Source organism: Sitophilus oryzae, unplaced genomic scaffold, assembly GCF_002938485.1.
Source record: "Sitophilus oryzae breed Bouriz unplaced genomic scaffold, Soryzae_2.0 scaffold_1297_pilon_pilon, whole genome shotgun sequence".
NCBI lineage: Eukaryota > Metazoa > Arthropoda > Insecta > Coleoptera > Curculionidae > Sitophilus > Sitophilus oryzae.
In genome coordinates, this window is record NW_022145945.1 from 2,931,947 (window position 1) to 2,947,921 (window position 15,975).

Genomic DNA, 15,975 nt, shown 5'->3' on the forward strand with positions numbered 1-15,975 from the left:
GAAATCTCTTCTTTACGGTAAGCTTGTAGACTGTAAGGGGAAACCAAGTGGACAACTTAAAAGGTACAAGGATATTTTTCACGAAAACTTAAAGGAGATAAGCATGCAGAATCAAAGGAAGCAGCGCACAATGGAGAATAATTGTAAACTCAGTTAACAACGATAAATAAAAAGTAATGAGGCAACAAAGTAATGAGATTTTTGGATTTCTGAAGTGCGGAAGAGAGATAACGTAACGTATCGGGCTTTTCAGTCACAGAAAAGCTCATGAGAGGAAATGCATTGCGTAACCATTTTCTGATGCATGTCAAATACTCGTCAGTGAGTAATGGCAGTAGTAGTAGTAGTATACTTCTTTTGTACCCATCCATCATCTGCTACTAGTTAAAATATACATATTGAAGTTTTTGACACATTAGTTTTATTATTGCCAAAATTAGAAAATGCGTTAACATAATTATATGTTAATAGGACGAAGTAGTGGCGATCGGATCGCAACACAACGATCTACAAAATGTGGGTCAGCTGCGTTTTGCGGGGATACACTTTCGGGTGGGCATGATCCTCATTGATTGTGTATTTCGTGGAAATAGAAGTGTCTAGCCCTAGCAGTCTACTATTAAGCTTGACCAATCAGGTTGGTTAGCGTGGTTATTTGAAGGGTGTTAATTCATTAGTGTTTGTCAAAAACTCTAACGTGATTGGTCGGGCTTAATACTTGCCTGCTAGGGCTAGACACAAGTGGTGGAAATCGCACCTAACCTTAAAAATTGGCAAGGGCCGGAACTGGTTGCAGTGAAGGGAGAAAACATCCCTAAAGGGGCGGCCATAACGGTCTTTGTGCCGAGGAGCAAGGGGAAAGACACCACCTACCTGCTGAGCCTTATCCAAGGTCAGAACTTCAATGTAAGGACATCGAGTTGGCGAGTCATCAACTCGAGGGATGAGGGTTGTGGTTAGGTCCTCATAATAGGAATTGACCTCAAATCCAAGCAGGCAATAGAGAAAGAGGGACATATCCTCTATTATAGATACGGGACAATACCGGTATCAGGTCTAAGGAGAGACGTAGTTAAAAAGGTGGATAAAATGGAGACAGGTCTTCCAGCCTCCACCTCACGGGTTCCTCAGCCGGAGGCAAGCTCCTCGACTGTGAAGAGCGGCACGGATGGCCAAACTCCAACCCTGGAAGGGTGTGTACCCTCGGAGGCAGAACTGTTGTCAGAGGAGGATGGGAAATACCCTGTCCCCTCTACAACAGGGGTATGATGGGTTATAGATTGTATGATGACTCAAGGAAGGGGGGCACAATAGATCTTTAAGGTCGCAGTGATCAACCCCCCCTCTTACTCATTCTCCATTCTAGATTCTGTATGTTAATAATATTATTTCAGAATATGATCCTTGTGAAGAGGGTAGATCAAGATGTGGTCCAGATAGTTCCTGTGTGGTTGATGGCACTTCCTTTGATTGCGTTTGTAATCCGGGATACCAAAAGCTTTACTCTGGAGACGTTCAGGCTTGCGTCGATGTCAACGAATGCCAAACTGGAGTACACGACTGCGATTACAATTCGCAGTGTCTTAATAGTATTGGTAAGCGAACAAAAATATACCGAGTGTTTCATGTAAACTATTTTTAATTTAATGAACTTTAGGGTCTAGTTTAGATATAAATCAAATTTACTATTTTTTAAATTGTTATCCTGTAAACCGGGTGAGTCTCAAAAGTGGCTCACCCTTATAACTTATTTATTTTTTTAGTTAAAAAAAACGGGATTTCGTATGTTAGTATATGACATAAATTAGGATTGATTGACGTCTTCAATTGTTTTCGGTCAGTTCCGGGTTCATCGGAAATGACTACAACTTTTGATTTTTAAATGACACCCCCAGTATTTTTTTACTTTATTCGATAGAAAACGTCACTCTGAATAGAATGACATATCATATGTCAACTTTTGACATTTTCGCATATGGTTTATTTGAAATTATAACTTGCGGTTCGTAACGAAAATTTGACTCGAAATACCAAGTGTGTGGTATCAAATTATTCGTAAAAAAATTATTTTTCCAAATATGCTAATGAGCCACCCTCGTTCCATTTGAAAAAATTGAGATATGATTAAAAATACGATTTGAGTATTTTCTAACTGGCTAGGACAAGACACTAAAAACATTAGACGATCAAATCTATTTTTCCAAGGCTCCTTGATGAAGAATTAGTGTTTTTAACATAGCAATGGCACTCTAGATTTAATTTTAAAATTCAATTTTTTATTAAGCGAGAATGTCAAAAGTTGACATATGATATGTCATTCTATTCAGGATGTCATTTTCTTTCGAATAAAGTAAAAAAATACCGAGGTTGCCATTTAAAAATCAAAAGTTGTAGTCATTTCCGTTAAAACAGGAAGTGACCAAAAACAATTGAATACACCAGTCAATCCTAATTTATGTCATATACTAACATAATAAATCTCGTTTTTTTATCCAAAAAAATAAAAAAGTTATAGGGGGTGAGCCACTTTTTGACGCACCCGTGTACAAATTTTATAGAAATTATATTTCTTGTTTTTATTTCCAGGAAATTACGAATGTATTTGTAACCCGAGTTTTGAGAAATCCGGACGCTTGTGTGTTCCTGCCAGATCTTGTAGGAACGTGACTTGTGCAGAAAATTCCGAATGTTTTGAAAGTGATGAAATAGCAGTTTGTAAATGCATTCCTGGATTCACAGGTATTGTAATCGCAAAACATTTTCCGATGCACGTCATCAATTATATCTACATTGACACTAAAGTCTATAAACCTGACTAAATGAAATTTTGGCAAAAATGTTTAAATGTGTTGTCTAATTTAAGATACTGAGCAGCTCTTCATTTTACTTGATAGAGCAAATGATTGTAACAGATATTTTATTTAGATTAAAGCTGCAAAAATTAGTTTAAACCAAATCTTATTATCGCTATGTTGGTCACATTGCGCCGTGTTCAGCAATATTGTCCTTTATTATTTGACAATTATCCTAGTGTCAGTCATTATTTTATATAATATCGTGTTGTAAGTAATTCTCGTATTTTTGCCTATTTTCATAGTCTTTTGTAAAAATTGCACTTTTAAGCGCAAACAGTTCTTTTAAGAACTAAATTTTCGAGTTTTTGAATTGCATTTCTTGAAATTGTGTTTTGAAAATATGCCGAAGCGTTTAAACAGTCGAAGCAAAGAGCTTGTAGCTTTCCTGTTTTTTAAAACTATTTTGAACGTGAACGTGACAATAAAGGTCCTTTATTACCCTTGACTGGAGTCAGAAAAGTAAGTTTGATTGATAAGCACATTATACCACTTTCAAAGATAGTTTCTATTAAATTCTGTGATTATTAGTTTGTGCATTAATAGCACCCTCTTACTTGTTTACCACTTATGGCGTTGTAAGATGTACATCAATAAATAAATAACCCATAATAACGCTTATAATAATCTTCATAATGGACTAGTTTTTGGCAATATGTAATAAGTAAAATAAGCTATAAAACAAATAAATTAATTAATCACTAAAATATTAGTTATTAAATTAAAAATAAAACGTAAAACTCTTTAAAAAATGATATAATAAATATGTTGTTTATCAATTTTAAATTAAGATTCATCTCATAAATTCATTACAATCTGGCAGCGCTGTCGCCATCCCTTGTTACTCAAAGTTGATCACGTGCATAGACTTTAGTGTCAATGTAGATATGATTGATCACGTGCATCGGAAATTGTTTTGCGATTACCATAGGTCATCATAAAAGTGTATAGGTATATTAAAAAAAATCTTGACCCAAATGAACCCGATACAAAGGTACCTATAGATCATAACAAATAAACTTTTAGTCACGCGATTAAGCTTGACCCGCACATCGTTGCCCATTTTTACATATTTTCAATTTTTTTAAACAGTTATTATTTACATCAACAAAACTCAACTCTTCAACAGGACTTAAAGGACATAAAGGAAACCATTACTACCGCTATCCCGTTTACAATATTCTAATAAGGTTGAGATGAGTTTTTTGCAACGGCTATTAAGCTATCTTGTACACTTTGCACTAAAAGAAGTTCCAAAAAAAATAATGTTCGACTGCAAGGTCTGCTAGTTAAAATTTTTGAACTTAAGCTATCACCACACAATACATTAAAAAAAAACTCGTAATACAAAACTAAAGAACGAATGACAATGTCAGGAAATAAATAAATAAATGTGGTAACTTGACATTTTTTACACCCGAGCTATAGTAAACGCCACGAATGTTTGGGAGTGATTCATCGGTCGCTACCTTTGAATAAGAAGACTAAGGAAGGAGCATAATGCTATCCATGTATTCATGCATGGTGGGCGGAAAAAGCACTCTAGGGTGGGGATCCTTGACAGTTCTGTTTGACGATTCATTTGACACTTTTGAATTTGATTTGAAATTTTGTGGATTTGTCAGTCTTTACGGAGCTTATTTTATGTTATTTATTATTTATTCTACTACTGATAGTTGTATAAAGGTAGTAAATCTAGATGGAAATTGTGTCAGAACTTAAATTAACAGTGACACTATTGCGATTTATCGAAAAAGACTGTAAAATAGTTATTTGTGTAGCATGCGATAGATCTCGGCGAAAATCGAGTGAAATAATGGAACATTTCGCTAGTAAGTGACTATATAATATACATACGTGTAGTAAACCGATCATTTATGAAATTCACTTAAATTAACTTATTATATATTTTTTCTTGCATTTTTGCTTTTATTTACTACTTGTCAAAGATTAGATGTCAAAGAATTTAGATACGTCAATTTGATTTACCAGCTTCAGTAGCGTATCGGATTTTTGTGTTAATAAATAATTATTATAACTTATCTATTTTTATTAGAATTATATATTTTTATAACAATTTTAATAACTACCAACATTTATTCACAACGTAAAATAAAACAACAAATTATTGAGTCTACCCCACGTCTACCCTACATCATAGTTTTACATTTTTTAAATAAAATTAGAACGACACTGATAAACCGGAATTTAAGTCGGCCATATTTGAGGCCCATCGCGGTGTACTATTTTTGATATGCTCCTTCCTTAGTCTTCTTATTCAAAGGTCGCTACCATGTGAACTAATCTGTTCAAGGTCACATAAAACTTAATTCCAGTGCCGTGGTGTTTCAAGTCATATAATAATCAATATATAATCTGTTGTAATTTGTTGTTTTAACTGTCAAAGTTTTGTCAAAACATATATTTGGTTATAAATATAAACTGGAATGCCCCATTGGTCGCACTGCAAGCACACCAATGGACTGACGCACAAAAACGAATCAATCAAAGAAACGCGATATAGTATCGTCTTTGTCATTCACGCTAACATTTTAGAATAAGGAGGAGGAGCGCAGGCAGATGATTAGACCGGGCCTTTAAAAACCTATGTCTGCGGTAAAAATTTACGTTTTAAATGTAAAAATGATAGCGCGCGTGTCGATTCTAACTTCATCAAGCGATGAATCACTCCCAAATATTCGTGGCGTTTACTATACCACCTGAATCCCCAGTGGGAAATTTAAATTATATTATCTATTATTAAAATTACTTCTAAATTCAAAGGAAATATTTTTTAGCTCCATTTTTATATATTTCTTTGAAATATAAATTATTTTATGTTTTTAGGTGATGGGTACAGTTGTACTCCTACCAGAAAAGAAACATGCGATGTCTATAACAATTGCTCGCCACTTGGTGTTTGTAGCATCGATCTGGGAACAAACGAGTACTCCTGCTCTTGCTTGGCTGGATATCAGGGCGATGGATACACTTGTGTACCGTCTCAACCCGATTATGTGTCTACAACTACTGTAGCTGGAACTACAGAGTCAGAACCACATGTAGGTGGGTATTGAATATATTTTCTAATTATTGTATTTTTTAATTTTTTACAATTAATTATTATTTATTAATTTATGCTATGATTAAATCGATTTGTATATTTAATAGCTTTAAATTCATTCGTAGTGTTTTGGATGCATACAGGGTGTCCCACTTAAGACGGATACAAGCCAATATCTTGATTGTTTGTTGAGCGATCTTTTTCATTTTTGGCAGTAGGCTGTATAATAAGGCGTACATTTTGCCCAGGGTAAGAAATGCGATAGCTCATAGACGTACGTTTTAATGGGGTTTGATATTTTTCGAGTCAAGAGTAAACTAGGTACCCTTAGGACAGTATTTATTTCAAATCTGATAAGTTATATTGAATCCTCCTTACCTAAGATAGTTAAGTTCTAATTTTATTATAAATATTAATACAGGGTGTGTCATTAAAATAAGACATTTTTGGACAATTGGTTATTGATAATAAACCAGTTATTTATCCAGTGGCGTCGTAAGTACTTAAAAAATAATAATAAAAATAAAAATGTCTTATTTTAATAACACACCCTGTATCAATATTTATCAAAACTAGAACTTAAGTATCTTGGGTAAGGAGGATTCAATATAATTTATCAGATTTGAAATAAATACTGTCCTAAGGGTAGTTTACTCTTGACTCGAAAAATATCAAACCCCATTAAAACGTGCGTCTATCAGGTATCGCATTTCTTACTCGGGGCAAAATGTACGTCTTATAGCCATACAGCCTCTTGCCAAAAATGAAAAATATCGCTCAACAAACAACCAAGATATTGGCTTGTATCCATCTTAAGTGTAACACCCTGTAGATAAAAATGATAAGAAATTTTAAATTATGCTACCAAAGTTTTAAATAATTGCCAACAAGCCTGAAGAAATGGTACAAAGTATAAACATTTGTTTTAATTTCTAACAGCGAAGGGAGTGAATGTAATATAGGCAAAAAAGTGGTTGCCTACCCCAGATATTACCATTGCGATGTCGAATATCAAAACGCAGAACAATCGTGATTTCTACTGTATCAAACATTGTTGTTTAATGTTTTTTGTATTTTAGTATTACTAAACGATTTTGAATCTCCCGAACCTCAATGTTTTAACGAATCACTTTGTTTTTGTTCTATTGGGTATACTTACAATAATCTTAATAAAACCTGCTACTATTCGTCTGTAACTAAAAATGGAAACAAGTTTGAAACCAAAGGTCCTACAAATATCGAGTGTAAGATTTTCGAAAAGGTCTTACAAGAGCTGATAGTTACAATTGACTTAAATTTTTGTTTATTTTTTTTCAGTTGACTGCACTGTTCTTCCAAATTGTGACTACAATGCTGCTTGTAGTTTTAAGCCTGAACTACAAGGTTACACTTGTACTTGCAATGATGGTTATGAAGGTATTATTTATAATTATTATTACTTTATATAAGTTCTCGTAAAAAATACAGAACATCAAAAATAGAACAGAAATTATTCTGAAATATTACTTGTTTTACTTTGTGTACCGCTATAGTTCTAGATTTTTTACATTGAACTAAAAATTAAAAAAGTCTATTAAATATTAAATATATTATTAAAATATTTCTTAATTTCTCATTTTTTTATTTGTTAGGTGATGGTTATCACTGTCAACAATCTAGGGACTCTTGTCTTTTCTTGGACAATTGTGACATTCATGCAACATGCTCTTATGACAAGAATGTTGGGAAATCACGATGCATCTGTGCTCAGCAGTACTCAGGAGATGGATACAATTGTACATTAGTTGGTAAATGTGTTATTTGTTTCATATTTATATTAAAATATTTTATTTGGAAATCAACATAATTTGTTACGGCATGAGACACATTTATTTGAATTTTATAAGAACATTGTATAAAAATGTCAAGAAAAATATCGAAAAGAATAAAAAGATACCTATTAACATGGATAATATGACGGTATATGATTAGTAGTTTTAGTCTGGAAATGATGATATTCTTTAATTATTTTTTTGACAAAAAAATATTTTTTTCCCTTCAGCATAATTTTTTATATTATGATACACATTTATTTAATTTTGTTACTCATAATATGTATATATATATTTTTTAGCTGCTTGTAGTTCAAATCAAGATTGTGCTCACACTGAAGAGTGTGCCTATCACAATGGAAATTATGAGTGCCTTTGCAAAGAAGGATATGTTAGAGATTCTCAGTATATATGTGTGCCTAATATTGATTCTTGTGGAGGTAGATATTTTATAAAATAGTTACCATAGGAAATAAATAATATAATGATGGCAAAAGGAATGGGAATCGGAAATAATAATAATAATAATCAATTATAAATCAATTATATATGATTTAATGTAAAAGTATTGTGTGTTGGGCTTGACTTAAGATCATAAATAACCATAAATTTAGGTAAAATTGTGAAAAAATATTTTAAATTTTAGGAGGAATATGTGTGGAGAATTCTGAATGTCTTTATGATGACAACGTGGAAACGTTCTATTGTCATTGTAAATCAGGTTATCACGGAGATGGTAAGTCACTAAAAATATCTATCTAACCATTTAAAGTATGTCCAATGAGCGAGGGATTGGGTTGTAGATTTTGATAGACCACATCTAAAAAATCTTAGAAAATAAGATTTACTGGTGAACTAAAATGACTGACAAAAATTGTAGCCGTCGGGTATCCATGATTCTAAATCATTTAAATAAGTTCATATATTTAAAATAATACAATCAGATGCAAAACACGCAACAGAAAAAATTTTGGGCAAATTTACAGTGTTATACTTTTGTTATTTTTAGCCCTATTTTCATGAATTTTTTAGCAAGCTGTAGCGTTTTTTAAACAACTACCACTGCGAACGGCAGCTTTTCATCGGAGAGCAATCGTGGATAAGGTATTTCACTGGAAAGAAAACTAATTAAGAACAATAAGCAAAAAAATAGATATTGGGCGCCAGGCATGTACAGGGAAAGAAAACACAGTTGTATATTACTTAAAATTAATGACTATATTTATTCATGATGAATTCTGATAGTAAATAGCATTGTACAATTTTAATAATTATTATAGTGGTTATTTGTTGAGTAAAACTATGTATGTAAATAATATTAAATATGTTCTATGAAAAGACTATGAAAAAATACAATGCGTGTAACGTTATAGAAAATATAAGAAAAGTAGCATTACTTTATTTAAATTGTTAAATTTTATGCGGTGTTAAATCTGATATGTTGCAACCTTAGATTCTAGAATCTATGTCTCGTTATTCATCTGTTAACATAGCGCAATAATAATATCTATAGAAAGTAATACTATTACAAGGCGTAATATAATGAAACCTAAAATATAAATCACATTGTAACTACTGCATCGACATAAATGTTCTTAATAATCTAACCACTAAATATAGTCTGTACGATATTATTTTAAATGTACGTTACTGTTTAAGACTGAAAATATAGAAAATCTAAAACATAAAAACTAGAACGTAAATCTACACTTAGCTGTTCTTTATGTAATCTTGCTTCAAACAGTAGCAGCGTGAGGTGGTCTCGCATCTCTGTACTCAGCCATCCAACACAACCAAAGGGGCCAGAATGAGACACCATAAATTGGTACAGCCGTAACTAACTAGCTTACAGCTGGGAACGAAGCAGCATGGGACTCAAGCTACATCCACGCTGTGGCACTTATATGTAAGAAAAAATCGTTCTTACTGGGGACACTCGTCCACAGGACATCCGTACATAAGATAATGTCCGTACCTTGGAAATAGTCCGTACCTTGGACACAGCACGGAGACAGTTGACAGAAGCGATGTTGACAGCGCCTCCTCAGAGCAATAACAGGGTTGTGTCGAACGATAACAGGGTTGGCGACTAGAGAACGTAAAAATTACGCGTCAAATAAACTATCCGGCCTGAACGAGTGGGAATCCGGTGATGATAGGCCCAGACATCATATATTATATATAAAAAATACATGTAACGAACTAAAAACGTTACAAAGCTGTATATAATTATATCAATTTTAATTCGTGAACTTAGTTTTTTATAAACTTTAGTATTTGGCATAGTCAGAACCATGTCTCCTGAGCATTTTGTTTTTTGGATCATGTCAGTACATGCCTTGGTTAATTTTTAAGAGCGAAATGAACTTGCCACCAACAATTTGCAATTTTTTCAATTATCACTTCTTTTTGAAGTTTTTTTTCAATATAACAAGGCGGCTTTGTAGATTATTGTGAACTATAAACCACTATGAACTGTTCATCATGTTCGACGTTTGGGAAATGCTTGACAGGAGGGTTAAAGGTCGCGAAGCGCTGCCAGCTTCACTAAATGAGCTTCGCTTGGTCCTTAAGGAGAATGAGAAAACATATCGCAATATGATATATGCAGCCTCAATGACAGTATGAACGGACGTATACACGCCTTTATAACACCCAAGGGAGGCAATACAATGTACCTATTAGGGTATTTTTTACAATTTTTTTTCTGTTTGTATATATTACAGATGTTTTCTTTAATATCGTCAAATAACAGAAGTTATCGTTATTAATGTTGATTAAAACCAGGACTGTGTATTTAGTATTTAACATTTATTTTTAATTTAGTATAGAGTATCCAATGCAGTGTAATATGAAGTTATGACAACAGTCACCAAAACCATCTCTTCATGTTAAAAAATTACATCAACAAGAAGTGATGATAATTTAAAAAATTGCAAATTGATCGTAATCAGTTTATTTCGGTCTTAAAAATCAACCAAAGCGTGTATTGACATGAATCAAAAAAGAAAATGCTTAGGAGTCATGGTTCTGACCGTAAAATTGTATTTTAGGAAAATTTACACACGAAATTATTGCACAGGGTGTTTTAAAGTTAGGGTAAAGAACTACCCTTCGATTAACCCTGTACAATATGCCAAATACTAAAGTTTATAAAAAATTTAGTTTACGAATTAAAGTTGATAGACTTATATACAGTTGCCTAAAAAAATCATGAAAATAGGGCTAAAAATAACAGAAATATAGCACTTTAAATTTGACCAACAATTTCACAGTTGCGTTTTTTGCATCTGAGTGTATAGAAAAAATATGCGTGGCAGTTAACTATTCTTAGAATTTAAAAAATAATAGAAAATATTAGTGATGGGATCCAAATCACCCGAGTATTCATATTCTCGGTATGTTTCGAGTATTTTTGTCGATCCTCGAGCATTCAAGTAAAGAATTTACTAGAATTACTTGGTTTCATTTGGCCTGAACGTGTGCTGAAAGGTTGCCAGATTAGTCTCAAAGTCGGAGTTAAAGAAACAAAACCAGCACATTTTAAAGCAAAATCTATGAAAATTTTATTTCCCACATGAAATTATACGCGAAAATATTAAAAATTATTATAAAAGTGGTTAAAATAATTATTTATATTTATTACAATATTATTCAAGTCATTCAAGTACATGGCAACAGTGTGTTAAAAACAGCAAGCAAAATCACTAACATCCAGCGGCGAGTATTATTCTGGTTTCGATCGAGATATTTTATACAGAGAAAATTTTTTGACCGAGGATTCCTCGGATGGTCATCCGATTATTGGAATCCTCGAGGATTGAAATCATCCGATTTTTTCCAACACTAGAAAATATTGGCATTGAAACATGCTAAAAATATATTTATTATCCCGCATCTTTTATCCTACACTGTTGTTCTTTTAGGAATATCCGAGTGTAAGGTTAAACCGATCGGTTGTGACACCCTGAACAATTGTGGATACCATGCCACCTGCCAATACGAAGAATCCGCTTTCACATACGTTTGCAAATGTAATCCCGGATTCTTCGGGGATGGATTCAATTGTTATGTAGAGAGGAACTGCAATGTGGATCCTACCATGTGCGATAAAAATGCTCAATGTTATTCAGGTACATAATATATTATATTGAATAAGCATGTCAGACTTCTGAAGTTATTTTTTGAAAAGTTTATATTATAAATATGTTATCAAATTTTGCAGATGCCGAACGCAACTTTTTCTGTCAGTGCAACTCTGGATTTGTTGGAAGTGGAGAAGTATGCAAAGAAATTGTCAAGAATGAGAGAAATTTCCTTTTAGTTAATCAAGGTAAAGTATTTATACAGGGTGGTCCGAACTTTATTCCAAAAACTTCGGCAGCATATTCTGCAGATGAAAATAAGTAAATAAGTTCGTATAAATGTATGTCCTGAAATGCTTAGTTTCGAAGATACAGGGTGTAAAATTTTCATTTTTATTTCGATTATTTTCCAAATAATTTATGAAGTATCGTCAATATTTGGATGAAATATAGTGTTTGGGAGTTTTTTGACGAGATGAGAAATTTGATATGGAGTGAAAAAATATACATTTCCGTGATTTTTTACCTAAAAAATTTATCTTGATAAAAATCGCTACAAGCAACCGTTCTCAAGACATTTAGAATGGAAATAGTCAATACATGTCATTATTGATAAAAAATAAACACGTTGAATAGATATGTTACTTGACTGAAATAATAAATTTAGGAAATTTTTATTTTTTTAAATTAATCATAAATTTTTCTGCTAAAAAATTATGATAAAACAGTTTCTGTTGAACTTTTGGCACAAAAACATTTCAAATATATGATTTCAGTCTAATAGCTATTTAGTCAACATGTTTAATTTATGTCAGTGAAGATAGGTATTGATAATTTTGATTCCAAATATCTCTAGAACCATTACTCCTAGCGATTTTTACCACGAGACATTTTTACTTAAAAAAACGTCGTAAATGTGTATTTTTTAACTCAATAGTTTTATACAGGTACGGATGAACAGTTATTACTCTTCAAACCAGTTAAAAAATGTGTAGATGGCGCCCTCTAAAAGTAGGAGTCATAGTGACATCAAAACCAAATTTCTCATGTCAAAAAACTCCCAGAGACACCAATTATTTTCATACAAATATTGACGTTATTTCATATTTTATTTAGAAAAAATCGAAATAAAAATAAAACTTCTACACCCTGTATCTCCGAAACTAAGCATTTTAGGACATACATTTATACGCATTTTTTTACTTATTTTTATCTGCAGAATATGCTTCCGAAGTTTCCGGAATTCAGTTCGAACCACCCTGAATATTACATACCAAGTAGGGAAGGGTTTCATTCATACCATCAGTCAAAGAGTAGATACAATACTTTATTTTGAAAATAAACCAGTAAAACCTAGATAAATTTTGTCAATTTCTTGAGAGATTTTATAAGAATTCACTTAGTTTTCAAAATGGAAAAAGAATTCTTACATACCCCGAAGTTTAAAACGCGTTTTAAGGTTTACAGCTACTAAGGTTTACGTTTTAAGGTATGGCCACGTTAAAAATCCCCCTGGAACCGACCAAACAAAATCCTGGCAAACCCATCCAGATCAAACCCTATCAAACAGCTGTAGGTCTGGATATAGACTGTCTGGAAGGCAGAGTTTACTGGAGCGACATCAGCGGCAGAGCCATTAGAAGTTCGCTGTACAACGGTAGCGACAAAGTTGACTTTATCAACTCTGGAATAGGCTCTCCGGAAGGTTTGGCTGTGGACTACGTGTCCAGAAACATTTACTGGACGGATTCCATGTCGGATACTATTGAGGTTGCGAATTTGGATTCGAGAAGAAGGAGGAAATTGTTTAGTACGGCACTGGTGAATCCAAGAGGTAAGATCAGAATAATAATTATAAAAAAAAAATAAATAGTTTGTTCTGAATTAGAATTTGTTCACTAGGGTAGAGACTAAAAAATGAACTTTCAAAACTTTCAAAAAACAAAACAAATAAACAAGTTATTTGGCTAATTTTTATTAATCATCATCCTCATTTTCAGCTTATTCAACCAGTTCCAATTATGGTGTAGCTTCCTTCACATATTTAGATACTCTCTTTGTAGTTGGGCCCATTGTTGGCTATGCAAGCCTAAGTTATCTCTGCTAATTTCCTAATAACATGGTCCCATTTCAAGTTTGGTTTTCTTCTAAGTCTCTTAATTCCTCGTGGGTACCATGCTGTAATTTTTATGGTCCGTCTATTGTCCATCCTTCTTGCCAGGTGTCTTTCCCATTGCCACTTGATGGATTTGATTCTGTGGATGACATCTATTACCTGTTTTGTCGTATCCACTCTATTTTTTTATGGTCTTTTTTGGTTATTCCCAGCATATTTCCCAGCATTATTGAGAGTTGTGGGACCTGCAGTTTCCTTATAATGTCCGCTTTAAGTGTCATGTTTTGCATGCATATGTCATGACTGGTATGTATTTTTTGTATTTTACTAAGAGTCCCAGGTGGGACCCTCCACTGAGGCCGCGAGGGCCTATTGTGGCTCAGTTTCTACAAGCTCTTTAATAGAAAAAGAGCATTAAAGTTCACCCTCAAGACCCAGCCTTTTAACATATGCCGTTATGTCCGAGGGTGATATGTCATCTAGGTCTGATAGGTCTAGCGTGGGTTTGCCAAACACCTCAAACCTGGTCCTGCCCCCAGCGGGGCAGGTACACATAACGTGCTTCATTGTTTCGTCATCTTCCATACAGAGTCGGCATTCGGCTCTTCCACCAGTCCCATCCTCTGTAGGTGTGATCTCAGCCGGCAGTGGCCCGTGTATACTGCAGTAAGCGTACGCGCTCCGTTTTTACCAGCCTTTAGGAGTTCATCTGTTCTACGTTTGCATGGCTCTGCTAGGATTGTCTTGGCATGTTTCATTCCGGGACTGTCATACCAGTCCCGAAACGTCACACCCCTAACCCATTCCCAGAGCCTGTCTCTTGCGAGATTTTTTGGTACGCTAAGTGTCGGTTCTGGGCCCACAAATGGCGAGCCTGCACCAGTTTTGGCGAGGGAATCAGCAGGTTCATTTCCCTCTAGGCCGACATGTCCCGGTATCCATATTAGCGACACTTTGTTTCCATCCCCTAATATATTGAGTAGTTTCTTACAATGAAGAATCGTCCTGGACGTACTTTTCGTTGCCTCAAGTGCTTTCAACGCGGCTTGATTATCCGAAAATATGCTTATTGTTTTCCCGGTGTATTGCTGTTCTACCAGCAGTTGCACAGAGGTTTCAATCGTATATAGCTCGTATATAGCTCAGCCTGTATAGATTCTTGTAGATCTCAGTCTTTGGACTGCTGCAAATTTCTTCGCTCGGATTCCTGCGCCAGATCCTTTATCATCATGACTGGTACACATTGGTCGAATGTTTTATTTTTTAGATAATGTGGCATTCTAGATTTGAATATGATTGAGTTTTTTCCATACTAACTTAACTCTTCTGTTGATTTCTGGCAGAAGAGACACCGAGCTGTGTGTTATTGTTCCAAATGTATATATTCTTCTATTATTTCCAGTGCTGTGTTATTTATTACAATGTCTTTTCTGTCTATTATTTTGTTGTACAGGGTGGTGGAAATTGGTCTGTTTTAACAGAGAAAACCTATTTCCTGACTAGATAGAGCAAAACCGACATATATGTCATGGGCCCATTTTCTGAGAAACGTTTAATTGTCTAAACCGCCTGTTCGTATTTTCACTACCAACCGAGATACGGAGTCTTTTTGAATTTTTTACCATTTGGAAAATTGCCCATAACTTTTGTATTTCCCGGAATAATAAAATTCTGTAAAAACATTCTTAAGGCACTTTTTAAGCACAATTTAGTGGCGTAGTCAGTTTTTTTCTATACTTGCTTTTTTAGTCAGAAATAATATAAAAAATATAATTTTTTAAATGGAAATCATAGTTGGCTATGAACTTAAAAAAATGCTGGCGTTTTACCCTTTCCAACGATATAAAGTTGTGTGTATTTATTTCTAAGAATGAGAAATATTAGTTTTTTTATCTTTGTATCGAAGCGGGCCTTGATTTTGTTGCCTAATTATTTTTTATCACAATTTAATATTTTATATCATTATTTATCTGCATAATTAAAGATTTTTGAAAAGGTAACTCAACATTCTATATTAGTATTACTATTTACAATTAAAAAGCCAGGG

General features: G+C 33.6%; 1 protein-coding gene across 3 annotated transcripts in view; it reads left to right on the top strand.

Moving 5' to 3' along the window:
• LOC115874562 (nidogen-2) overlaps positions 1-15,975 on the top strand; it is a 63,628-nt gene that overhangs the window by 42,323 nt on the left and 5,330 nt on the right. For 2 of the 3 annotated variants that reach the window (XM_030889747.1, XM_030889745.1), the window contains exons 10-20: positions 1,395-1,595; positions 2,587-2,739; positions 5,700-5,918; positions 6,996-7,160; positions 7,234-7,332; positions 7,548-7,703; positions 8,030-8,167; positions 8,374-8,463; positions 11,654-11,860; positions 11,953-12,060; positions 13,302-13,646. In XM_030889747.1, coding sequence (XP_030745607.1) covers positions 1,395-1,595; positions 2,587-2,739; positions 5,700-5,918; positions 6,996-7,160; positions 7,234-7,332; positions 7,548-7,703; positions 8,030-8,167; positions 8,374-8,463; positions 11,654-11,860; positions 11,953-12,060; positions 13,302-13,646 — 1,881 coding nt within the window. The remainder of the gene's footprint in view (positions 1-1,394; positions 1,596-2,586; positions 2,740-5,699; positions 5,919-6,995; positions 7,161-7,233; positions 7,333-7,547; positions 7,704-8,029; positions 8,168-8,373; positions 8,464-11,653; positions 11,861-11,952; positions 12,061-13,301; positions 13,647-15,975) is intronic. The other variant, XM_030889746.1, reaches the window with a different exon arrangement.